Here is a 26,834-nt window from a genome sequence, read left to right as displayed (position 1 = left end):
AAACTTAGTCCCTCAGCCTCAGCAGGGAGATGGATTGGCAGGGAGTGATATGGCATATTTGACAGATGCTGACAGGACTCCTTATCTGCTAGCTCTGGAATCCCCTCCCACCCACCACACTGCCCTTGACCCTTGCCTTCTAGTGCTCAGTGCTCATTAGTGACTGCCTGTCTTTGGGAAGACACCCCGAGGGCCAAGTGCCATTGGGTGGACAGGGGGGAGAGGTGGAGGAAGGGGCACCAGGTAAATAAATGACTGAGGAGGAGGTGCTGGAATGACTGGGATTTCAGCTGGGGTCCCATGATCACTGGGATGATCAAGGAGGGTTACAGTTGCCATGAGGAGATAGAAGAGAGACACACATATTTTTCGTTCCCCATCCTGTATTTGAAGACCTGCTGCATCTCCTCCCTGAGCTTGTTGCCCATGTGGGCCTGTCTGAGGGGTACAAGGAGCCCCTGGGCAGTCTGGCCCAGGATGCAGAGGCAAAGTTCCCAGGCTTTCTGTTCTGCACACTCATGTGCCCCTCCAGCAAAGCACCTCTAGTGGGTCCTCTCACATCTCCTGAAACCTCTTTTGACAGAATGTTCCAGACAAGTAGATACCTGACCAAGGGGGACCTCAAGTGACTTCCCAGAATTTCCAGCAACTCCTAATGGACAGACTGGGGATGGAGAGGGCCAAGCCTCAGGGTCTGACAGGTGAGTATAGCAGGCAAGGAGGCCACCAGCATCTGGAGTCCTGGAGAATCTTCTGTGAGGAGAAAGGGATGCATTTGGAGCCGGCACTATATTGTAATGGGCCAGCTGTCCATCTTCCACACAAAGTGCTGCCTGCCATGTCCCCTCTGTGCCCCTAGCGCCACCCCACCCCAGGAACGATAGGGCAGAAGTTGGAGGCAGAGATGGGGTTTGGGAGCACCAATACATTGATAGGGACAGAAAGGCCCAGTAAATTCAAGCAAAGACCAGCAGAGTGGGAACAAGAAGACAGAGCCTGTATGAGCACTGTGCAGTCCAAGAGATGCAGATAGAGTCAAAAGAGACAGTCCATAGTAGAAGAGAGAGTGGGAGACAGACTGAGAGACAAGAGAGAGGAAAGAGAGGAGCATCCAGAGAATAGAGTGATAGATCCATGACAGAGATACCCAGAGGTCAGAGATAGTAGAGACAGATACCTGAGACACATGAGTTCAACTCAGGCTTAGGGGGTCCAAAAGCCATGGACCCAGATCCAAAGACAGATCCATGCACCCAGGTCCAGAACTGAGGAGGCAGCCAGGGAAGTGGACACAGAAAGGGAGGGAGAGGGAGACAGAGAAGGGAAAAGAGGAGGTGGAGACCAGAGGGGGAGGCAGTGAGAAGGGGCAGGTAGAGGTTGCAAAGGATAAGGGCTCAGCTGGTGTGTGTGTCTGTGTGTGTGTGTGTGTGTGTGTGTGTGTGGCAGGAACACAACAATTCAGAGCTCCATACAAAATGACCTAGTCCTCTGGTGCTGAAGGAGACCCCACTCCCCTCCCTCTGCAGGACTGCTCTGGGCAGTAGAGGGGAAGGGGGGAGAACAGAAACAAGATGTGAGTTAGAGAAAGACTAAGATGGAGAAGAAATGACAGAGCCATGACTGAGATCAGAGGGAGAGAAACTGAGAGTGGAACAGGGAGTAGAGAAATGGACAGAAGACAGAGGGAGACAGAGCAAGAGAAGGAATATGATGGAAGCAGGTGTGCAGAGACACAGGGAGAAGGAGGGAGCCTCTCACTGCAGGAGGGAGAGAGGGGCAGGGGGAGAGACAGTCTGTTGAGAAGCAGATGAGGGGAAAGTGGGGAGTAAGCAGGGTGCTTGTCTCCCCAGAGGGGCTGGGCTGGGATGGAACAACCCTTTGGGGAGGTGGGGAGGTGGCCAGTGAGTGCTTTTTAGGGTGACTTTCTCTCTCTCATGTTTTAAGTACAAGGAACCTGTTCCACACAACCATCTTCTTCACGAGAGCTTCACTTACAACTGCTGTTGCAGGTGCCTGGTCACCTGGCATCCTCTGTGGGGATCGCCTTCACAGCCTGCAGCATGGCTCTGACCATCCTCACCAGAGGCACATGCTTGTCCTTCAGGGTGGATCTGATTTTTAAAAACAGCCAAGTTTTCTCTGAGGCTGGAGAATAAGTTGAGGACCCAGCCAGGAAGCAGTATTTCCAGTTAAATACAAGGTGAATGTGGGCAGACATGGTGGAGGATGTGCCCTCCTCCAAAATGGTTCTGAAAGGTCATTGTGAAGGAGATACTTTTGCAGCATGTGACAGAAGGAGACATTTCTGGTGGCCACTAGAGCCCAGATTAATGTTCCTGTCCATTTGTGAAAAACAGGTAGTTGTACTCGTGGGAGTTTTCCCAGCCTGGTACTGGAAGCATGAAACCTGCATTTGCCTGAAATACTGGGACAAGTGGTCTTGCCCTTGGGGAGCTTACAGTCTCCTCCCTGCCAACTAATATGCAAAGTTACCCAATGATACCCACTCAACACAGATCAAGTGCAAAGGACAAGGGGAAATTCAGAATCAAGTCAAGTTAGTTCATCAGGGAAGGCTGCCTGGAGGAAAGGAGTTATGAGTGGGCTGTAGGACAAACCCAACAGGACATGGGGTGGAGGAGAAAAAGAAGAGAACGTCTCTCTTGATTCTGAAACAGGATGAGCAAACGATAAGGCAGGTAGGAGACAGCTTTGTTGGCCTGGAATAAATACTTGGATTGGAAATCAGCATGATGTATCCTCAGAGGCTATGAGGATGACTGAGCCTGGACTGCACAGGTTAGTGAACCATGGCTGGAGGTACTGCCAGGGCCAAGACAAGTGGGAAAGAGACCCCTGGGGATCAGGAGATAGACAGAGAGGGACACAGGATTGTGTGGAGGGGTATTGGGAAGACTGAAGGCTTTGAGACCTTTATCCTGACTATCCCCTCACCCACCCCTTTCCATGGACTGAATTCTGTATTTTAAATCTAAAGGAATTTCAGTAAATGATCTGGTTTAGCCTTTCATATTCAGAGTGTAAGATATGATTTCCCCACTTCCCAGATGAGACCTCAACTTGGCCAAGCTCTCCTGGGCAGAACATTCTGAGAAGGGCCTCAGGAGGAAGGGCCTCTTTTGCCCTCTGGGGGGTCACTTCTCCCCCACACAACAGGCCCCAAGCCTGGGTGCTTCCCAAGGTAGAACCTGCAGGAGGGGACACCACAGTGCAGTCCTTTGATTCTTTGCTCCTCCCCTTACCAGCTCTGTGACTTGAAGCAAGTTACTTAACCTCTCTGTGTCATGGTTTTATTATGTGTAAAAGAGACCTACTCTGTGTCCTATTATTGAGAATAAAATGAAATTTATACCACAGAACTCTGTACAGTTGTAAAGATGTATATATCTAAATGCATTAGGCATTTTATTTTATTTTTTATCTTTTTAAAGTTTTATTTATTTTGAGAGAGAGAGCATAAGCAGGGGAGGGGCAGAGAGAGAGAGAAAGAAAGAGAGAGAGAGAGGGAGAGAGAAAGAATTTTTCTTTAGCAGGCTCCGAAGCATCAATGCAGAGCCCAATGTGAGGCTCAAACCCACGAACTGTGAGACCATGACCTGAGCCGAAACCAAGAACTGACTGAGCCACCCAGGCGCCCCACGTTAGGCATTTTAAACCACCCTCATGCTCATCTTTGATATCTTCTCAGCTTATTGTCTCCATATCTGCTGAGCACAACAGCCTCCTGGCTCCCAAGCCCTCAGCACTCCCAGCCTTTAAATCTGGTAATTCTTCCCCTCTGATCTTGCTTTGTATTCTCAATCTCTGTTTCCATCTTCTTTCCCTCAGCCCTGGAAGGATCTGGCTACACTCTATTAATTTATATGTTTTTTTTCTCTGCCAGGTTTCTTGTCTTGTGTGTCTGTCTTCTCACATCTTAGAGTAAAGGGCCCTGCTAATCCTCCCTTGGAATGCTTTCTTTCCCCCTGGGCTGGGTTTACAGGGGGAGTCCAAAGAATGTTCACTGACAGGTGCAGATTGGTGGAGATCCGAAGTTTAGGGAGGCCTTGGGGGATAGAACAGCAAAGTAGGCTTCTGCATACCGGGCTCTTACCTACAGACTCTGTCACCTTTCTTCAGAATGTTTGTCATGACTGGGGAAGGGAAACAACCATCTCCCTCCTGGATCTAAGGGTTAGAAGGGAATTGATTTCCTAACGTTTAGAGAGACTATATTTTCTTCCCTAATGTGGGACAGATCATGAGGAGGTGAAACACACAGGCAAAAAAATAGTCATGAGAGGGCTTTCCTTTTCCTATGTGGTGTGTGTGTGTGTGTGTGTGTGTGTGTGTGTTTCTGGTTCTAGCATTTAACTACCTGAGGTCTAAGGAAATCCTTTCAAAATGTGTTCTAAATTTCTTTGCTGAAATTAAGGCCATCTCTCTAGTGGAGGCAGTTTTTAAAGTTTCTGACTCAATGTGTTTCATAAAAGATGTGTGTCCATGGGGGAGGAGGGAGGTCAAGGGTAGAGCTTAGAGAAGAAATGTAATTACCCAGATCCTGGCTTTAATTACCTCGTAGCCCTGGACATTCTAAACTTTATTAAACTTCTATGTGTCCATGGGAGTGGGATGGAACTGATGGGTTTTGCTGTCTTGTCTTCTCCAAAGGATTCTGTGGAAATTTCCCTCTCCACCCTCCCTCCTGCTGCTAAAGAGAATCCTTGGGCTCTAGTTATAACCAGACTTCTGGCGTCTGGGACCTGCAAATGTGACTGTCAGGGAAGTGGGCCAGAGAGAACAAATCCCCTTTAAATTGCTTGAGTTAATGTTCTTAGGGTCTCCCCTGGCTCTGAGAGGAGCTGGGGAGGGTAGTCTTTGCAGAGACCCAATAAAGCCTGGGGAAAAGGGCAGGGTCCCACTTGCCATGCTAAGTCTTGGGTCTTCACAAATGTGTCTGGTTGCTTCATCACTGGCCCTTTGAAACCTAGATTCAAGCATGTACACTGGCCTCAAGGTCTCTGTTCTTTGCCTCAGTTTTTCCTTTTTCATGTTTCATATGTGTATTTGTGGGGCCCTTTGGTGGAGAGCTGCTTGAAGTCATTGATGATGACTGCTCAGAAGGTGCCTACATTGTTGCCCCAAATTAATGGACAGTCACTAGTAGGTTATTTTGCTTATACCTTGCATCATGCTTATTTAGCTCTCAATGCAGACACAGGCTCAGTTCTTACCCTCTCCTCCCTCTTCTCCATATGATCCCTAACAAGTCTGTCCCCAGCACTTTCTCCAGAGCTTGTCAGCCTGACTTCCTGCCTGGCTCTGTTTCTCTTTCTCCTTGACCCCCAATCCCCTTTGCACTGGTTCTGCCAGGCTTCCTTAACTGCAAAATTTAGGGCTGAGATTCAGGGGTCTTTTGATTGCAGCATTTTGGGGGAGACAGAAGGGGAGGCATATACATGTCAGAGTCTCTGGTATCCCCAGGTTGGCACTGGGAGGGAGCCTGGGCAGTGATGGCAGCAGCTTCACCCTGTCAGCTTTCTGGGCACATCCACCCCCAGCAGCACCTGAGAGGGGACCAGACTCAGCAGGGACCAGGTGAGATGGAAGAGGATCATAAAGCAAATATATGTCCGCCTCCCTGGTCTGGTTCCCTCCTCCTGCTCCACACCTGCCTCCTTCTTTCTCTTTGTCTTACTCCCTCCCCCATCTTCAATGCAGCCCTGTCTTCTTCCTTCCTACTTTGCTTCCTTCACCTTCATCTCTGTCAAGCAGATCTGTCTATCTCTCTGTATTTCTGATTCCAAATATATATTTTTTTTGTCTGAGGTTTTTCTGGTACTGAGTCTGCCTTCAGCTCTTCCTTCTGGCTCTCTCCCTGCCTTCTTCCATCCCTCAGTCTCTGAGGGTCTCTCTTCCCGTCATATCTTTGTGAGTTTTACCCTGTGTGCCTTTCAGTTTCTCCACCCACATCTCCTCCTATCTGTCTTCTTTTGCAGTTTCCCCATCCCTGTCCCCTCTCTTGCCCTCCCTTCCATCTTCCTTGTCTCTCTTATGTCTGTCTTTTAGTCCCTTATCCTGTCTCTGGCTCACACCCCTCACTCCTCTCCCTTCTCTCCTTCCACCTCTCATGGTTCTGATATTTCATGTGAAATCACTTGGATGGGCTCCAACTGCCAGGCCCCTCATTCTGTACCCCTTCTTCAGGAGAGACCTAGGGCCCCAATTCTGCATCCTCTGCATTCCCTGCAAACCTGAGATAGTTCTTATGCTTACTTGTTGATTATCTGGAGGCCCAGGTATTTCGCTAGCCTCCCACTCTCTACACATGAGGCAGTGAATAGCACAGCAAGAAAGGGGAAGGAATTGAATCTTGGGAGCAGATGCAAGCCCTTCTTGCCCTCAAGGAGATACAGCTTTAGGAAAATCCCAGCTTGAGGCAGGGGAGGACAGTCTAGAATTGTTGGAACAGACACCAACCAAACATACAGATGCTTATCCCCAGGAATTCTTCCAATTCCTGCCTGTCTCCTTTGCCTCTAGGAGTTTTGGCTCCTTAGTATTGGCTGGCCTCTCACCCACTACCCAGCATAGCACCTTCTACAAAAGAAGTACTGGATTAGTTCCCTTGGTTCATGCCTACTAGAGATGTGTTAGTGCAGGGTCAGTGTGATTTGTAGGTTTTCTTCAGTTGGAGGTTCTTCCCGAAATCTGGAGAAATTCTTTCTGCTCCAGTTTCAATTATCTGCTTTAGTATAGTTAGTATAGACTCTGTCCCTAGAGAATCCTGCCACTACCCTTCTCTCCCCTCCTTCTATCTCCATCACAGTCGTTATGGCAAGTAATTTAGAGTTTAGAGGAATCTCAGTATTATTAAGTAGAGGCAATGGTGCCCTTTTTCCTTTAGATCAAATGCTTCTTGATAATCCTCCATTCAGTTCTGGGTCTCTAAGTAGGCCCCATGTTCTCTATCTCTGAAAAGTCTTGCCTCCGTTTGAAGATTAATGTTCTGAGAAGGAAGAGGCACCTTCCTTTTGTCACTGTTTCAGGATCTTGGAAGACCTACCATTTGAATGATTAGAGCAGGAAGCTGTTTAGGCAGGGAGTCTGTGGCTTTATTTACTCCAGCACAATGCTCAATGCATATTCAGTTACAATGTACTATGAACTCTGAATGACTGTCTCAGAAAATTCCTTGTGGTGAAGCTTAAGCCAGTTCCCTTGTAGTTTTAGTTCCAGAGTGATGGGAAACATGGGTGAGGAGATGGGGATGGATGGTGGTAGAGGAATCCAGTAGGAGATTCTGAGACAGGGAGCTGCTGGGGTGGGGGATGTTTCTAATCTTGTTTAAAGGACTGCTGAGTGGGCTCTTTAGCTGGATCTGGGACTTGCCCCAAAGCACCACAGGTTGGGCTCCATCTGGCTCCCCACACTCTCCTCCTGCCAACCAGGACTTCCTCCATAACCAGGACCCTGGAAAGCTTACTCTAATTTCACAACTTTCTGGCAGCAAAGAGTCAAATAACGTCCCATTTAAGTCCTCAGTCCACCTCCTCACCCATGCAGGGCCTCCAGGATTCCAACTAATCCACATCCTTTACCCTGTTCCACCATTCCTCTCACCTGCCTTTGGAGGGCCCCGCCCCCCGAGGGCCCGCCTCCCCGAAGGCTCGCCTCCCCGAGGACCCGCCTCCCCGAGGGCCCCCTGAGCTCCCACTCCAAGTCCTGACTCTGCTTGGCCAAGCTCCTTTTCTTTCCCTGGTTTTGCTTAAACTTTCTTCTCAGGTGTTATCCTCTGAGGAAGAAAAAGGCCATGGGTAAGTGATTTCTTGTGTTTATAGAATTGGCAAGAAAACTGAGACAGAACCAGAGTGGAAGAAACTGGGCTTGGAGTGCCGCTAGCTGTCAAAGCTCTGGGCAGTTTGAGCAGAGGGTATTTCATGGCTCCAGAGCTAGACTTTGGATTGGGGGGTGCAGGCCAAAGGCCCTGCAAGTTTGGGAAGAGCAGGTAGGATTTCTGGGTTATTCCCTGGCCCTACTCCTCCTTAGTCCTTCCCACCTCTTTCTTTGCTTTGCCCTCCTCCCTGGCCTTTCCTTTCTGACCTCGTGCAGAGCTTGCTTTATTCATCTTTGTCTTTCTCACAGGGCCCAGCACATAGTGTGCTTAGACATGTTTTTTGAATGAATGAAGATTCTTCTACCTGGCTTGGCTGCCTCCTTCATGTTTTGCCACACTTTCTCACTGGAGATTCTGAAAGTGTCTGTGTCATATCTTCTTAGGGAGGACATTGCTGTGGACTCTGCCGAATAGCAGGGCCAGTTTCATAAGGTGGTCCATCCACCATCAGAGAGAATTTGAGAGTCTTCTTCCTCCTTGCTTAAGAAATTAGATATCTATTTTTTACAGCTGCTGAAGGTATCTCCCTGCCTCTCTTATCTAATTTACAACAGTTGTGGTGGGGATTGATTATAGGTCAGATCAGGCTGTAGGAGGAAGAGATTACCAAGTTCCCCTGGGGTGTGGCTGCCTAGTGGTCTTTAAGACACTGGGTCTCCAAGAGGCAGTTTGTTGTTATCTCAAGCATATTTGAAACTCTTTAATTTTAAAGGCCTCGGCAGTCTTAAAATGTTCTCCACCCTTCTCCCCTCCCAACTACCATGTACACTGTGGGATGTACCCCAACACCAGAAGCCCAAGACAGCACTTATCCATGCATGACATCTGTTTTATTGATTATATGTGGCGAATATTTATTTCTAGTTGCCTTTCTCTTGCCTTCCAGCAGTTCTTTTCAATGTCTCTCCATCATAATTTGATACATGTTATGTGTTTCCAGAAGGCAGTTACATTTTAACCTTAAAGAAAAATCATGTGGAAAAACCAGTTTCCTTCACAAAGTATATTCCAAATTGATAAAAGTGATTTTTATGGTACATTCTTTTGCTTTATGCTTGTCCTTTTTTTTTTTTTCTTGTATTATACAAACCACAAGGCCAACTGGAGACCAGAAAGAACTAGGGAAGAGGGATAAAGAGTTTCCCTTAATAAGTGGTTATAGAGGCTAGTTGTTATAGATTATGTTGCCAGAGCTGGGGTGAGGTAGATGGATATTTGTTCAGAAGTCATATTGATCTATATTTGGATAAAAACTCAGGACTTTGAGGCGTTATACATCTTTCATATGACTCAGATGGTCTGGTGTCTTTCCTACAACAAAACAAAACAAAACAAAACTGACTTTCCAAGGGAAATGGTGAGTATGTGAGCAGCTACCTAGGGCAATGACAGGAACCAAGCCAAGTCTGGTGAGAGAATACAGACAGAAAGAGACATCCAAGTACTTACATGGAAGGACAGAAGGTTGCATTTAAAGATATGAATGAAGATAACCAGAGAGATAGCCGGCCTTTCTAAACCCCCTTGTGTGTAGCATATTACTTAGTGTGTACATGGTAGAACAAACCATGGGCTCTGACCACACGAAACTGCTAATCTAAAAGTGGATACAGAGTAGAGTGATATATAGGACCACTGGATGGTTTTCTAGATTCTGTGCTTACAAGGATTTGGTTGGAAAAAAAAAAAAAAGCTGTTTACAAGACTTGGAAAAAATGAGTGTAGATTAGTGCTCATTGTAAACAAAGACAAAGTGTTCATTGTAACTACATTACAGCTTTAGTTTGGAAAATAAGGTGGATAGGCAGATGTGTTTCCTTCTGCTGTTTATTTCTCAGGATTTTTTGTATTATTTTTATATTCAGATAATCTTATTTAGTTAACATACCGTACAATATTGGTTTCAGGAGTAGAATTCAGTGATTTTTCCCTTACATATAATACCCAGTGCTCATCACAGCAAGTGCCCTCCTTAATACCCATCACCCTTCTAGCCCATCTCCCAACTACCTCCCTCCATCAACCCCCCGTTTGTTCTCTATCATTAAGAGTCTCTTGTGATGTTTTCCTCTCTTCTCTTCCACCCCATATGTTCATCTGTTTTTTCTTATATTCCACATATGAGTGAAATAATATGGTATTTGTCTTTCTCTGACTGACTTATTTCACTTAGCATAATACATTCTAGCTCCATCCACTTCATTTCAAATAGAAAGATGTCATTCTTTTTGATGGCTGTAATATTCCATTATACACACACACACACACACACACACCACATCTTCGTTACTCATTCAACAGTCAGTGGACATTTGGGTTCTCTCCATAGATAAGCTATTGTTGATAATGCTGCTATATACATAGGGAGACATGTACCCCTTCGAATCTGTATTTTCATATCCGTTGGGTTAATACCTAATAGTGAAACTTCTAGATCATAGGGTACTTCTATTTTCAGTTTTCTGAGGAACCTCCATAGTGTTCTCCAAAGTGGCTGCACCAGTTAGCATTCCCACCAATAGGGCAAGAGGGTTCCCTTTTCTCTGCAGTCTTGCCAACACATACTGTTTCTTGTGTAGTTAATTTTAGCCATCCTGACAGGATGAGGTGGTGTAAGGTGCTCAACATCACTTATCACCAGGGAAATAAAAATCAAAACCACAGTGAGATTCCTGAGGACTTTTATTAGGTGTTCTGTGTTTATAGGATTCAGGGTTGAGAAAATGGAGTAGAGAATCATAAAAGTAAGTAGAGAACACATTTATTTTCACTGTTGACATCAGTGTATCACATCATTTTCTCACTTTTCCCAGCTGTCTTTCTGATTCATGTTTGGGAAATCTCACTTTGATTCTCCCTGGTAGCCTATCTAGTTTTTGAAGACCTCTAGAAGCAGAAGCTCAGGCTTTTCTGATTCGTCAAGCTCATCATCTTGATAGGTGTGATAGAAATGTTAAGAATTTCTAAAACTGGATTATGACTGAAACTAAACCTGTAAATGTGTCAGATCATGAATGAGGAGCATTGCATTTAACTCTGTCTTCTCTGCAGTTATCCCAGAGGGACTAAGAAATTTGCCTTGTTCACAACCATCCTGGAATGATACTAGATTATGTGGTGTCTATACAGCCTCTAGAGAAGCTCTGGCTATCTGCTTGTTTACCCAAATAATGGTGCAATGATACTAGAGTGGTATGTGCATGAAGCAGTGACTCCAAAGATGTTGTGGGAAAGAAGCAAAAATTTTTTATCCTTCTCTACCCTCTATCTCCCCTGCTTCCCACACTTACAAGTGTGTATTTTTTAACATTTGTAAATGGTTGGGCAGCCATTATCTTCGGATTGTTTATTGTTGAGAAATTGAATAACTCCTTGGACTTCTCATCTTGATGTAAAAGCTTTCATCCTTTTTGCCCAGAGGAAGTGAGGTTATGAAAGTACTCTATGCCTCTCAGAAATGTGATTTCAGGCTTCCCTTTGGGGCCCTTTCTCTCTTTCCAGCTCTGATCATTTCAGACATTTTTTGACAGTCCTTCCTGAGGCATCTGGGGTTTGGGACTGGATTCATCTATTTAATTCTGCAAGGCTTGTGAGTACCTAGTTTACATGGTTCCTGCCCCCTTTCTGAGAGTCTCTCTACACCTGTCTTTGGGGTTCTTAATTTTACCAGGTTCCAGAAAAAGCCCTCTTTATCTCCATGTCAGTTCTTGATTATCCATGATAATGGTGGGGATAACCTACAATAGTGAATTGTACTAAAACGATTTTTGTTTGATTTTTAAGTGATGGGGTCCTGTCTAGAGATAATCCATAAGTGAACAGCTTCAGTGAAAGCAATCCATCATGTTACTCTCCCATGGGTGGCCGTATGACATCTCTGCTTTGGTGTCTAGAGAGGGTGGCAGATGCAAGAATGCAGATAGTTCAGGGCTCATTGTGTTATCAGAAACTGCAGATCTATTGACAGCTCTGCGAGCTGTCTCCATGCCTTTGTTCAAATCCTGGAGAAGTCCTCTCCTTACTTTGAGAATCCAATATGTAGTTCACAGAACATGAAAATCAGTAGGCAACATGTGAAACTCACGTTTTCCTAGGGTTTCCATCACACCTAGAGTAACAGTCGAATTCCTCACAGTGACTCTCAGATCTTCCGTGAAGGATCTGGCTTCCTGCTTTCTCTTTGTCCTGATCCCTGACTGCTTTCCTCTCGCTCACTCTGTCCTGGCCCCACAGGGCTTGTTATTCCTCAAAAGTAGCCAAGTACCACTTCACACCCATTAGGATGGCTGCTATTAAAAACAAAACAAAACAAAAACAGAGGCTCACAAGTCTTGGTGAAGATGTAGAGAAGGATGTAGAGAAGTGGGACACTTATACATTGCCTGTGGGAATGTAAAATGTTGTAGCTGCTGTGGAAAACAATATGATGATTTCTCGATTATGTATACAGTTACTGTATGATCCAGCAACCCAAATTCTTGGCATATATTGCAAGGAATTGAAAGCAGGGACTCAAAAAGACATTGTTACTCACAACAGCTAAAAGGTGAAAGAGCCCACATGCCCATCAGTGGATGGATGAATAAATAAGATGTGGGATATACAGGCAATGGAACACAATTCAGCCTTAAAAAAGAAGGACATTCTGACATATGCTATAACATGGGCTATAACCTTGAAGACTTTATGCTCAGTGAAATAGGCCAGTGACAAAAGGATAATATTGTATGATACCACTTATACAAGGCACATAGTATAGTCAAATTTATAGAGACAGAATGTAGAATGCCGGGTGCCAGGGGCTGCAGGGAGGGAAGAACTGAGAGTTACTGCTTATGGGTGCAGAGTTTCAGCTGAGGAAGATGAACAAGTTCTGGAGATGGATGGTGGTGACAGTTACACAACAGTGTGAAGGTGAGGCTGTCTTGGATCACCCATTTTAAAATAATAAAACCCATGGGGTGCCTGGGTGGCGCAGTCGGTTAAGCGTCCGACTTCAGCCAGGTCACGATCTTGCGGTCCGTGAGTTCGAGCCCCGCGTCAGGCTCTGGGCTGATGGCTCGGAGCCTGGAGCCTGTTTCCAATTCTGTGTCTCCCTCTCTCTCTGCCCCTTCCCCCGTTCATGCTCTGTCTCTCTCTGTCCCAAAAATAAATTAAAAACGTTGAAAAAATTAAAAAAAAAATAAATAAATAAAATAATAAAACCCACTAGAGAACATCCTAACCTTTTCTTGCTTTTCTTTCCTCTGCTGCATTGATTGAAAATCTTACACAATATTTATTTATTTATTTATTTATTTATTTATTTATTTATTTATTTTTAATATGAAATTCTTGTCAAATTTGTTTCCATACAACACCCAGTGCTCATCCCAGCAGGTGCCCTCCTCAATGCCCATCACCCACCTTCCCCTCCCTCCCACCCGCTATCAACCCTCAGTTTATTCTCAGTTTTTAAGAGTCTCTTATGGTTTGGCCTCCTCCCTCTCTATCTTCTTTTTTTTCCTCCCTCTCCCCTATGGTCTTCTGTTAAGTTTCTCAGGATCCACATATGAGTGAAAACATATGGTATCCATCTTTCTCTGTATGACTTATTTATTGTTTGCTTCCTACTGAAGGAATGTAAGCAACTTGAGTGGAGGGATGTTTGCGTTTTTCTTTGCTTTATTTGCAGTGCTAAATAATTGGGGACCACTATATTTGAATAAATAAATGAAAGACTATGATTGGACACAGACTTCTAGATAAAGTACAAAGAGAGAGAGAAAATGGGAAGATTCCATTTTTCATTGGTTTTGTTAACCAATGGTTTTCATTGGTTTTGTTAACCAAGAGTCTTTTACCCTGGGATATGAGACTCAGCCCCAGTGTTCATGGTGGATTTTATTCTGTTTAGCTTTTCATATATATTCTGAATTGTTTCTGCTTTGGAAGTATTGGTTGTGCACATGCACCACACATTATTATTTAAAGCTCTTGCCCTGAACACAACTCTTCTACTCTTGCATTCCTGACTGCCCTCTACCAGAGATGCAGGGCTGCTTGATTTAGGACTTTGTAACTCTGGGGAAGCTCAGCTATCCAAAAAGGCTTATACGGGTTTGTTTGGGAGCCACTGGTTCAGTTGGCTGGAGATTTTATTGTCTGGAAAACTTTTAAGGAGGCTGAGAGAATTTATATACTTTGGGATCAGGAAGGAGTTGTACTTGGATACAAAGGGATTGATATAAACTCTGGAGATGTTGTATTTAATGTCCATTTCTCTGAACTTTTTAGAGCTTGATTTAATTATTTAACAGCCTCAGTGCACTACTCTCAAGTCTTTTTCAAACTTCTAGCAAAGCAACTGGTATCCAAACTCTCTTTGAAGGTATTCAGGAGGAGCCACAAGGCCAACTTCCTGATTGGCAGAAGATTTAACACCCAACCCTGAGAACCAGTATAATTTGCTTACTTGGAAGAATGTTTTGAAAAGGAAACGTCCAGAGTGAGGGCAATAATCTTCTTAGAGACAGAGGAGTGAACACAATGGCCCCCAGGACAAAGGGGAGCGAGTGGTGCTGGTTGAGAAAGGAAGACACCCTTGCAACTTAAGTAGTGTACTGTTGGAATTGACAGAAATTCTTCTTCTTAGTTATTTGGGATAGAACTTTTGTTTTGGAGTTTAGAAGGAGCTCAGAGACTGAGAGTAATATGGGCAGGAGTAAGGAAAGAAAGGGGAGCTGAGGGCATTATAGAATCCATAAAGGCTGACTTCCTTTTCCCTGGATCTTCTCTGCATTTCTTTCAGCATCTCCTTTTGCTAAGCACCTCCTTTGGGAGAGACTGCTTCCTAATTAAACTTAGATTCACAGACCCAGGTCCCTCATTGGGAAATTTCCTCAGAAAATTCTCTTGAAATAGATGATGGTGCATGTTCTAGTGTCCTGTCTACACCTTGGTTTGGACCTTTCTTTCTTTGAAAAAGAAAAGTCCTACTTCCTGGAATTTTAAGGTATAGTGGTAAATAAATACATCTATATATTCATTTCCTCTGTCCTAAATGTCTCTTATAGTCGTTTGGCACACTTATGAGCAGATATTTTTCCTGGGTAGTGAGAGTTGGAGATGAGACTGTGGCATCCAGAAGGAGAAGGGATATGGATCCTGGCCCTGCCTCCTAGAAGCTTTTAGGAGAAGCTTTTAGCTTTTAGACTGTAAGGAATTTCAGTGACTCACACAAGGCACCATCAGACAGAAAGGGAAAATCAGTTTCAGCTGTGCATCAGGATGGGCTGTAAGTACTGGTGGGAAGAGGAGGAAAGTTGGAGATGGGCATCAGTCAGGATGGCTTAGGCAAGGCTTCGTAGATGCAGAGGAAGGCTGTAGAATAGGGTTGAGAAGAGCTGGAGGGTCAATATGGACAGAAAAGAGTGAGGATGGCCTCCATGGCAGGACAGGAAACTTTCCCAGTACCAAGTCTCATCCCACGAAGAGTAAGTCAGGATGTAAGGAGGTGATGAGCCTGAGGGTAGGGGGAGAATTACAGCAGGACTCTGACATTTAGGTCAGAGAGTCTGGACTGAATATAAACTGTTGGACTAATTGCGGATTATTTCACAGGGAAAGGGCATTTCTAAACATGGAGTTTGAGGGTAATGTTTCTCTCTGTGTTGTAATAAGTTGGGTTTGTGGTAGGCTGTCTTAGGATTCCCAATCCATGGGTTTGTTTTGTCTTCTATAAGTTTGGTTGTTCATTTGTTTGTTCTGCCTGCATATGTTGAAGTAAAATAGACATGATTATTTAATTCCCAGATGTTTTTTTTTTTTCCTGTGGGGTGCTTCTCTGGATCATCATACTTTGTCTTTATCCCACTTTCCCTCATCTTCAGTAAAGGTGGGAAGAACACAAGGGCGACCTTGCACAACAAAGTTGAGGGAAACAGAAATAATCAAAAGCATTAGCCATCTCTAAACCTTCCGTTCAGATGGTCCTCTTGGATTTCTGCTCAGGGCCCATGGATGGACTTCAGAAGAGTGTAGAATATTATTTTGAGGTGACCAACCTCAGAGGGCTCTGTGATTCAACAAATGTGAAGAACCGCTGTCATGTCTTTGTGGGGAGGTAGTTGTCTGGATATGGTTCCTCAGAGGGAGTAAAGAGGTACAAGCATCCTTAGTGCCCAGTAAGAAGCCTTCAGAGACAAGGAGCTGAAGGAGAAAGAGGAATTGGGAAAAGGGAAATGGGTTCAGAGGGAACTGGTGGGAGGGGTGTCCCATCTTCCCTTGTTTTCCACCCTCTTTCTAGCGGGTAGTCTTTCTCTGTATTCTCTATGTCCTGATGATTATAGGATCCAGTTACCCTTCAATTAAAATCTATTGACTGCCTGCCATTTATCATGCCCTAAACCCTGTACTCTCACATTTTCTCATGCAATTTCTTTGTTAAACCTGTAGTGCAGAGTGGAGTCAACAGCTCCCTCAGTCATGAACTATTAGCCCCATTGCTTCCTGTCAGACCCCTTTACAAAATGTATTTTATTTTCCCCTTTCATTCCTATCTCTATTCTCATTTCCCCTCCTCACAGTGGGGGGTGGGGAGGGTACTTACTTTCCTGTATTTAATAAATGATCTTCCAGTCTATGCTCTACATGTGTATTTAGATACATCCATCCACTCAACAACTACAGTGCTGACTATGTGTGCATTCTTAATTCCACTAAGATTGTGCTTCAGGATGGTGGACCCAGTTAATTTCCCAAGAGCAGTACATTACAGTTTGTATCTTTTCATGGAATTATCATACTGATCCAATAAAGGAAGTAAAGTAAGGTTCCTTATGGATGAGGAAACTGAGGCTTAGAGATATTAAGCAAATTACCCTAGTTTATGTAGTCAAGTGCAAGAGCCAGCGCTTATATCCAAAATCTCTCATATAATGTTCAACGCTTTTACCACTGTAGTACGCAGCACTGACTCTTCCAGAAATAAGATGAGGCATCTGCCTCATTATGTATTATTATTATTATTATTATTATTATTATTATTATTATATTTGAGCCTTGGATATTTGGATGCCTGGTCTAACTCAATAAGCCTAGGACCCCCAAGGGTTTAGCACCAGCATGTAAGAGGGTGTCTAATTAGAGTTCTTAGGGTTTCAAAGTGAATTATGGAATAAAACTGTTTTTATTGTTTCATGAGGACTAGCTAACAGGCTTGAGTTTTAGTGGGTGATTTTGAGGCTAGACATTTATAAAGACTAATTTTCAAAGTTTGGGGACTGTGGATCAGATTTGAATATTAAGTATTAGGTAGAATATATTAAGTACATATTATATGCTAGTTACTGAGCAAAGTACTTTACAGGCATCATTTCACTAAATCCTGAAAAAAACTCTATGAGGTATTTACTTTTACTCCCATTTGACTGTTGTGAAAACTAACACACTGAGAGGTGAGCTAATTTGTCCACAGTCACCCAACTATGAGGTTGAGTTTTGACTTGAACCTGAACCATCTACCTGCAGAGCCTTACTCTTGACTACTAAACTGTGCTGCCTTCCTGTGAAGGAAGCTTTACAATATCTTTGCTTTGAAATTGATGATAATTTCTTGTCATTTGGGGTGGTTTAGAGCAGTCATGGGAAGTACATTGCTAGTTGGACAAGAATTCCAGAAGGAGAGGTTATGAAGTTTGAAAGTGTACCCCAGTTGTCTTCATTATGCCTCCCTGTGTCCCATGAAGTGAGACCTCTGCCTTAGGACATCCTACCTAGATTTTAAGGCCTGAGTATGATGCCTTCAAAAAAGTGGGGATTCTCTAACTGGGCATGGGTGGTTCATTACATATAACCCAAGGCAACCTGATAGTTTCAAGACAAGTGTCCTCAAAAGGAAACAATTCTTTATCACCCTGTGTGAATCATACTTGCCAGGCATTATCTGTGGTCAAAGTTTTATCACAGTTGGTTTTTCTTCCACACTTTACATTTTGCTTGCCTTTTACAGGGAAGATGATACCATTTATATATTTACATTAGCTGGGTTTATAAAGATTGCTTGGCTACAAAGTATATACTCAAAATCAAGTAGATAAGAATATTTGATTATGTGCTCTTTCAGATTTCTCTTCTCTGTTTATACAATTGTTCAACAAATATTTTTTGTGCACTTAACTCACAGTCTAATGGAGGAGACTGGCAGCTGACCTAAAATGTTGATATATTAGAATAAATGGCACATGGGGTAAGCCGGGTGCTAGGAGACTCATAAGGGTAAGGGTAAGGGCAGCATAAGTGTCAAGGGAGACTTCCTAGGGAAGCAACTTCTGAGCTGGGAACTGAAAGAGAAGTGGGGTTTAGCTATGGGAAGAAAACAAGGGGGCATTAGAGGCAAGGGGATGGGGTCAGTGTAGAATTTCATGGCTGAATGCAGGAACTGGGCAGGAGATGAGGTTGGAGGAATCAGTAACAGGTAAGACTATGAAGGAAGGGCATTGGTGAACCACAAGAGGTTTGGAAGCCTGGGGGTGGGTGGAGACACATCAATCACATTCATTGTGCAGAAAGTTCCATGGGTTAATTGACCTTCCTTATTGGTCAGATGTGTTTGTTGGTACATCATAACATTGGAACTGGTAAATGGCAAATAAGGAATCTAGATGGATTTGTAGATGGAAGTCCAACCAATACCAAGCATACCTTCTGATAATATATAAAAAATATTTTTCAATTTTGACTTGATTATTCTGTCTTTACAAACCTCTGACAACATTTGCTAAAAATTCTCTCAAAATCAAAGCCTGAGTAGAGAGGAAAGTGAGGGCTGCATGACTTTGTGTTCTCTGTTTTCCACTACTTTTCTGGGGCATTGCTGTGAATTGTCCATCCAAAACTTATTCTCCTTGAGGAGGGGCCATTTGAATAGCAGCAGGGGAGGAGGCGAAAAGAAGAACCACATGTGGTGTACATTAATTAAGAAAATATATTTAGTATAGTCAGACAATGGTTTGTGGGAGTTAAAAATAACTCCTTGTGAAAAATTACTGAGGAGTTACAGTTAGTGTTTTAATACAAGCTCACAGAGCAGGGCAGATTCCAAGGCTGCTGAAAACTGACATCACAGATGGTGCAGGGTGTTTATAGAGCACAGCGAGGCCACTGAGGAGACCATCTGCAGAAATGAGCTCACCTTCTCTCCTAGAAGCCAGAGAGGGAGGAGACAGAGGGAATTGTTTTGGTTGTGAGCTATGAGCTAGGTGACTTATTTCTTTTCTCCCTACCCCTCATACTCTCTTAACTGTGGACATAAAACATGTGGTAAATTTTTGTTTGGTTGTTTTGGGTGAGGTTTATTGAATGTCAGAATTCACAAAATGGCCTTTCTGTCTCTTCTCCCTTTCATGGACCCTTGGTTGGCTGCTTCATCCATTTCTCCAGTGTTTTCTCACCAGACAGCATGTTTCTCTCTTTCATACTGGTGTTTATAAAGGCCCTGCCCCTTTCTCCCCCTTCATGTCTTCTCACAGCACCCCATGTGGGCCTAAGTGGGTAAAGAAAAGGGTTGGAGTGTATATTTTTTGCCATCAGTACAGCTAAATGAATGATACAGAATGAGGAGAAAGGGGGCCATAGTGACGTCTGACATTGGCTAGCTGATTTGGAGGCTAAGGGTTTTAAGATTGGGGGACCAATATTTGTATTTTAAATTCAGATGGTATTTAAAATATGGTTCTATAACTGCAATGAGGCCCTCTCGTCTGTGAATTAATGTGTCATAACTCATGTTCAAGTACCACACAAACATCCATGGTGTGAATTATTACACAATAAATTCAAACCCTGTTGTGTCTTACAGCTTAATTAGTACATGAAGCTACATGAGTTAGTTGAACCCATGTGAGATTACGTCATATAGTGTGTAAAAATGGAAATGTTGGGAAGTATTTTGCAGTTTTTCAGGGGAGAAAGCAGGGTTGACTTTTCTATGATGTCTTTAGTGTCAGTTTCTATATTTGTGCTCAACAAGTGATGTTGGACTTCTGAGCTTTTGTTGCCTGGTTGAACACAATTGTTCAGTATGAATTTATTGTTTATTTAGGCATTATGGAGGGATGACAGACACCAGAAGAAATACAAAACAGCATCTTTGAAGCCTGACCAATGGACTGTGGCAGCCCCAAGTCAACTTAGCTTAATTCAGCCTCACCAAACATGATCCCAGACTGATCCCAGACTACATGGGCTTGATACAGCTGTCTGATCCTAGAATCTTCTTCAATTCCAGCTAGAATGCTGTATCAGATACTTCGCAGATTTTTTCAAAAGCTGGTACGCAAAAATATGCCAACAGAGCATGGGATTCAAGTTAACATCCACCTGAGCACTCTGGATTTAGTTGCCCTCGGTGTGGGCCGCACAGTGGGTATAGGTGTGTATGTCCTGGCTGGTGAGGTGGCTAGCAGTCAAGCAGGGCCATCCATTGTGATCTGCTTTTTGGTGGCCGGCCTAACTTCTGTGTTGGCTGGGCTGTGCTATGCAGAGATTAGTGCCCGTACCCAGGTTCCGCATTCTGGCTCTGCATATCTCTACAGCTTTGTCACTATAGGTGAACTCTGGGCTTTCCTCAGTGGCTGGAACCTCATCCTCTCCTTTGTTGCTGATACAGCCATTGTGGCCTGTGCCTGGACCTTAGTTTTTGCCAACCTGTTTGGGAACCAGATCGCTCAGACCCTTAATGAGAACATCTCACCTCATGTTCCCCAAGTACTTGCAGAATATCTAGGCTTCATTGTTGTGGGCCTAATGTTGTTGCTCATCGAATTGCAGACTCTGCCATTTCATACATTTTTCCTGGTTGCCAAAGTGATTACATTGGTGAAACTTTTGGTTCTTGGTTTTTTCATAATCTCTGGCTTCATTAAGGGAGACCTGCAAAACTGGAAGCTCACAGAAGACGACTATGTAAAAGCTGGACTCAATGACACCTCAAGCTTGGGCCCTCTGGGCTCTGGAGGATTTGTGCCATTTGGCTTTGAGGGGATTCTCCATGGAATAGCTACCTGTTTCTATGCATTTATAGGTTTCAGCATCGTTCTTACAACAGTCAAGAAAGAGCAGAATTCTCAGTGTTCCATCCCCATGGGCATTATGATTTCACTGTTCATCTGCTTTGTGCTGTATTTTGGTGTCTCCTCAGCACTTACGCTTATGGTGCCTTACTATCAGCTTCAACGTGGGAGCACCTTGCCTGAGGCATTTTTCCTTATTGGCTGGGCACCTGCGTACTATGTTGTAGCTTTTGGATTTTTCTGTAGTCTTTCTGCCAGCCTTTTGAGCTTTATGTTCCCCATTCGTCGGTTGATACACATGATGGCAAAAGATGGCCTCCTGTTCCCTGTCCTTGCTAGAGTGCGTACTGGCTCATACTCCCGCATCATGGCTTCTGTGATATTTAGTATTATTGCAGCAAACATGGCATTCTTCTTGGAACTCACTGATCTTGTGGACCTCAGGTCACTTGAGTCTCTGCTAGCTTACTCCCTGGTTGCTCTTTGTGTTCTCATCCTTCGATATCAGCAGAGTGGAGGAAATGAACCAATGGTTCAGGAGGAGAGTGGACTGGCAGCAGAAAGGCTAACTCTACAAGGACTACTTTTTCCAGGCAGCTCCTCCCCAACTCCACTCTCTGGCCGGGTTGTCCGTGTTTGCTCCTCACTGCTTGCTCTGCTGCTAATTCTTCTTTGCTTGGTGCTGGCCCAGTGGCCAATTCTGCTTTCTGGAGACCCAGTGTGGATTTCAGTGGTTGTGCTGCTCCTGGTTCTCATCACTGGGCTTACTGGGGTCATCTGGAGACAGCCTCAGAGCTCCAGTTCCCTTCACTTTAAGGTCCCTGCTCTGCCTCTTGTCCCACTACTGAGCATCTTCATGAATGTTTACCTTATGATGCAGATGACAGCTGCCACCTGGGCCCGATTTGGTGTCTGGATGCTGATTGGGTTTGCTATCTATTTCAGCTATGGGATCCAGCACAGCCTGGTCTATTAACCCCACCTAAGTTAAGGCCAAAATCGTAGACCTTGAACTCAGCAGTGCCAGTACATATTCTGTTTGATAAAATAACACCTGAATGCAGTCTGGTCCCTTTGCATAATAGTAGAGAGTATTTTTGAGCACATAGAAAGTTAGGTCTCCCATGGGATGCTGATGTGGGGGAACACTAATAGAGCTCTGTATTTATTGTGGAATGAAGGATGTGGCTTTGCTCTTTCTTCTTTATTATTTCTTACTTGTATATTTGTTAATTATGTCTATAGTTGTTTAGTGGCTTTTAAAAAAATATTTAAAAAACTAGGGGTGCCTGGGTCTCTCAGTCAGTTAAGCATCCAACTTTGATTCAGGTCATAATCTCACAGTCCGTGAGTTTGAGCCCCATGTCAGGTCTGTGCTGACAGCTCAGAGCCTGGAGCCTGCTTCAGATTCTGTGTCTCCCTCTCCTCTGAACATACCTTACTTGTGCATGCTGTCTCTCTCTCTCAAAAATAAATAAATATTAAAAAATTCTTAAATTATTTTCATTTTATTTGGTTAAATATTCAGTAGCTGGGGGAGGGGACCTGGTTGGCTCAGTCAGTAGAGCATGCAACTTTTGATCTTGCAGTGGTGAGATTGAGCTCTTCATTGAGTATAAGGATTACTTTAAAACACATCCAGTAGTATAATTCCTGGATTGTATGGTATGTATTTTAATTTTTTGAGGAAGCTCCATACTGCTTTCCATAGTAGCTGTACCAATTTACATTCCCACCAACAATGCATGAGGGTTCCTTTTTCTCAATTTCCTCAACAACACTAGTTATTTTGTATTTTTTATTTTATCCATTCTTACAGGTGTAAAGATATATCTCACAGTGCTTTTAATTTACATTTTCCTGATGATTAGTGATGCTAGTACCTTTTCTTATGTCTTTGGCCATCTATTCCTTCTTTGGAAAAATTCAATTCATGTCCTATGCTGAACTATTTTTTTAATTTGGATTTCTTACTTGGATTATTTGTTTTTTTTGGTGTTGAGTTATATAAGATATTTATGTATTTTATATTAAACTTTTTTTTGGATCTATCATTTGGAAATATCTTCTCCCATTCAGTAGGTTGCCTTTTTGGTTTGTTTATGGTTTCCATTTCTGTTGCAAAAGCTTTTTAGTTTCATTAATTTGAAAAGATATATGCAACCCTACGTTTATTGCAGCATTATATACCAAAACCAGGAAATGAATGCAACCAAAGTATCCAAGTATCTATTGATATATGAATGGATCAAGAAGATGTGAGATACACACACACACACACACACACACACACACACACAATGGAATATTACTCACCCAATACACACAGTGGAATATTACTTGGCCACAAAAAGGAATGGAATCTTGCCATTTTTAATAACATGGATGAACCTACAAAGTATAATGCTAAATAAAATGTCAGTCAGAGAAACAAATACCATATGTTTTCACTCTATGTGGAATTTAAGAAATAAAACAAACTTTAAGGAAAACAACACATAAAAAAAAAAAAATCCACTCCAGACTCCTAAATACAGGAAAAAAAAATACTGGTGGTTGCCAAAGGGGAGGTAAGCAGGGGAATAGGTGAAATAGCTAAAAGGAATTAAGAGCACACTTGTCTTTTTTTTAAATTTTTTTAATGTTTTTATTTATTTTTGCGACAGAGAGAGACAGAGCATGAGCAGGGGAGGGGCAGAGAGAGAGGGAGACACAGAATTGGAAGCAGGCTTCAGGCTCTGAGCTGTCAGCACAGAGCCCGATGCGGGGCTCTAACCCACAGACTGTGAGATCATGACCTGAGCCGAAGTCGGATGCTTAACTGACTGAGTCACCCAGGCGCCCCAAGAGCATGCTTGTCTTGATTACACTGAGAAATGTGTGGAATTGTTGAATCATTATATAGTAGACATGGAGCATATAATAACCCTGTATATTAGAAATAAAATACCTAGAAAAAAAACTGAAATAAAAAAGATGAAAATGGCCTCTGACATTAATGAGGCTATATTTTATTTTATTTATTTTAATTATTATTATTTTTTAAATTTACATCCCAGTTAGTTAGCATATGCTGCAACAATAATTTCAGGAGTAGATTCCATAGTGCCCCTTACCCATTTAGCCCATCCCACCTCCCACAAACCCTCCAGTAACCCTCTGATTGTTCTCCATTTTTATGAGTCTCATGTTTTGTCCCCCTCCGTGTTTTTATAATATTTTTGTTTCCCTTCCCTTATATTCATCTGTTTTGTCTCTTAAAGTCATCATATGAGAAGCCATATAATATTTGTCTTTCTCTGACTAATTTAACTTAGCATAATACCCTCCAGTTCCATCCACGTAGCTGCAAATGGCAAGATTTCATTCTTTTTGATTGCTGAGTAATAATCCATTGTATATATACACCACATCTTCTTTATCCATTCATCCATCGATGGACATTTGGGCTCCTTCCATACTTTGGCTATTGTTGATAGTGCTGCTATAAACATTGGGGTGCATGTGTTCCTTTGAAACAGCACACCTGGATCCCGTGGATAAATAACTAGTAGTTCAATTGTTGGGTCCTAGGGTAGTTCTATTTTTAGTTTTTTTGAAGAACCTCCATACTGTTTTCCTGAGTGGCTTCATCAGCTTGCATTGCCACCAACAATGCAAAAGAGATCCTCTTTCTCCGCATCCTCACCAACATCCGTCATCGCCTGAGTTGTTAATGTTAGACATTCTGACAGGTGTCAGGTGGTATCTCATTGTGGTTTTGATTTGAATTTCCTGATGATGAGTGAAGTTGAGCATTTTTTCATGTTGGTTGGCCATCTGAATGTCTTCTTTGGAGAAGTGTCTATTCATGTCTTTTGCCCATTTCTTCACTGGATTATTTGTTTTTTGGGTGTTGAGTTGGATAAATTCTTTATAGATTTTGGATACTAACCTTTTATCTCATATGTCATTTGCAAATCTTCTCCCATTCCGTTGGTTGCCTTTTAGTTTTGCTGACTGTTTCTTTCACTGTGCAGAAGCTTTTTATTTTGATGAGGTCCTAGTTGTTCATTTTTGCTTTTGTTTCCCTTGCCTTTGGAGGTGTGTTGAGTAAGAAGTTGCTTCGGCCAAGATTAAAGAGGTTTTTGCCTGCTTTCTGCTCGAGGATTTTGATGGCTTCCTGTCTTACATTGAGGTCTTTCATACATTTTGAGTTTATTGTGTATGGTGTAAGAGTTTATTTCATCCATTTTGAGTTCATTGTGTATGGTGTAAGAAAGTGGTCCAGGTTCATTCTTCTTCATGTCTTTGTCCAGTTTTCCTAGCACCACTTGCTAAGGAGACTATTTTTATTCCATAGGATATTCTTTCCTGCTTTGCAAGGATTAGTTGGCCATACATTTGTGGGTCCATTTCTGGGTTCTCTATTCTGTTCCATTGATCTGAGTGTGTTCTTGTGCCAGTACCATACTGTCTTCATGATTACAGCTTTGTAGTATAGTTTGAAGTCTGGGATTGTGATGCCTCCTGCTTTGGTTTTCTTTTTCAAGATTGCTTTGGCTATTCAGGGTCTTTTCTTGTTCCATACAAATTTTAGGATTATTTTTTCTAGCTCTGTGAAGAATTCTGGTGTTATTTTGATAGGGATTGAATTGAATATGTAGATTGCTTTGGGTAGTATTGACATTTTAACAATATTTGTTCTTCCTATTCAGGAGTTTGGAGTCTTTTTCTATTTTTTTGTGCCTTCTTCCATTTCTTTCATAAGCTTTCTATAGTTTTCAGCATATAGATTTTTCACCTCTTTGGTTAGATATATTCCTAACTATTTTATGGGTTTTGGTGCAATTTTAAATGGGATCAATTCCTTGATTTCTTTTTCTGTTGCTTCATTGTTGGTGTATAGGAATGCAACCGATTTCTGTGCATTGATTTTATATCCTGCAACTTTGCTGAATTCATGAATCAGTTTTAACACTTTTTTGGTGGAATATTTTGGGTTTTCCATATAGAGTATCATGTTATCTGTGAAGAGTGAAAGTTTGAACTCCTGGCCAATTTGGATGTCTTTTATTTTTTTGTGTTGTGTGATTGGAGAGGCTAAGACTTACAATACTATGTTGAGTGACAGTGGTGAGAGTTGTGACAGGTCCCTGTCTTGTTCCTGACTTTAGGAGGAAACCTCTCAGTTTTTCCCCATTGAGTATGATATTAGCATTGGGTCGTTCATATATGGCTTTTATGACCTCGAGGTATGATCCTTCTATTCCTACTTTCTTGAAGGTTTTTATCAAGAAAAATGCTGTATTTTGTCAACTGCTTTCTCTGCATCTATTGAGAGGATCATATGTTTTTTTTTTCCTTTCTTTTTTTGATGTGATGAATCTCATTGATTGTTTTGCAGATATTGAACCAGCCCTGCATCCCACGTATAAATCCCACTTGGTCGTGGTGAATATATACATACACACACACACACACACACACACACACACACACACACACATATATATATATATATATATATATATATATATATATATATATAATGTATTGTTGGATCCAGTTGGCTAATATATTGTTGAGGATTTTTGCATCCCTGTTCATTAGGGAAATTGGTCTATAGTTCTCCTCTTTAGTGGGGTCTCTGTCTGGTTTTGGAATTAAGGTCATGCTGGCTTCATAGAATGAGTTTGGAAGTTTTCCTTCTATTTCTATTTTTTGGAACACTTTCAGGAGAATAGGTGTTAACTCTTCCTTAAATGTTTAGTAGAATTCCCCTGGAAAGCCATCTGGCCCTGGATGCTTTTTTGGGGGGAGATTTTTTATTACTAATTCGATTTCCTTACTGGGTATGGGTCTGTTCAGATTTTCTATTTCTGTTTCGGTTTCTCTTCCTGTTT

The 26,834-nt window shown here is 42.7% G+C and overlaps 1 protein-coding gene across 1 annotated transcript; it reads left to right on the top strand.

Moving 5' to 3' along the window:
• Nucleotides 1-2,115: 2,115 nt before the first annotated feature.
• LOC102967506 (cationic amino acid transporter 3-like) lies at nt 2,116-21,962 on the top strand. Its single transcript, XM_042991895.1, has 2 exons — nt 2,116-2,200; nt 19,980-21,962. The coding sequence occupies exon 2, from the start codon at nt 20,171-20,173 to the stop codon at nt 21,923-21,925; it is 1,755 nt and encodes a 584-aa protein (XP_042847829.1). The 5' UTR covers nt 2,116-2,200; nt 19,980-20,170; the 3' UTR covers nt 21,926-21,962.
• Nucleotides 21,963-26,834: the final 4,872 nt, after the last annotated feature.

The sequence above is a fragment of the Panthera tigris genome, chromosome B4 (assembly GCF_018350195.1).
Source record: "Panthera tigris isolate Pti1 chromosome B4, P.tigris_Pti1_mat1.1, whole genome shotgun sequence".
Lineage (NCBI taxonomy): Eukaryota > Metazoa > Chordata > Mammalia > Carnivora > Felidae > Panthera > Panthera tigris.
This window is presented reverse-complemented; position numbering and strand designations above follow the sequence as displayed.

Coding starts and splice junctions, on each gene's coding strand:
- LOC102967506 (XM_042991895.1), top strand. CDS start 20,171: ATGCTGTATCAGATACTTCGCAGATTTTTTCAAAAGCTGGTACGCAAA.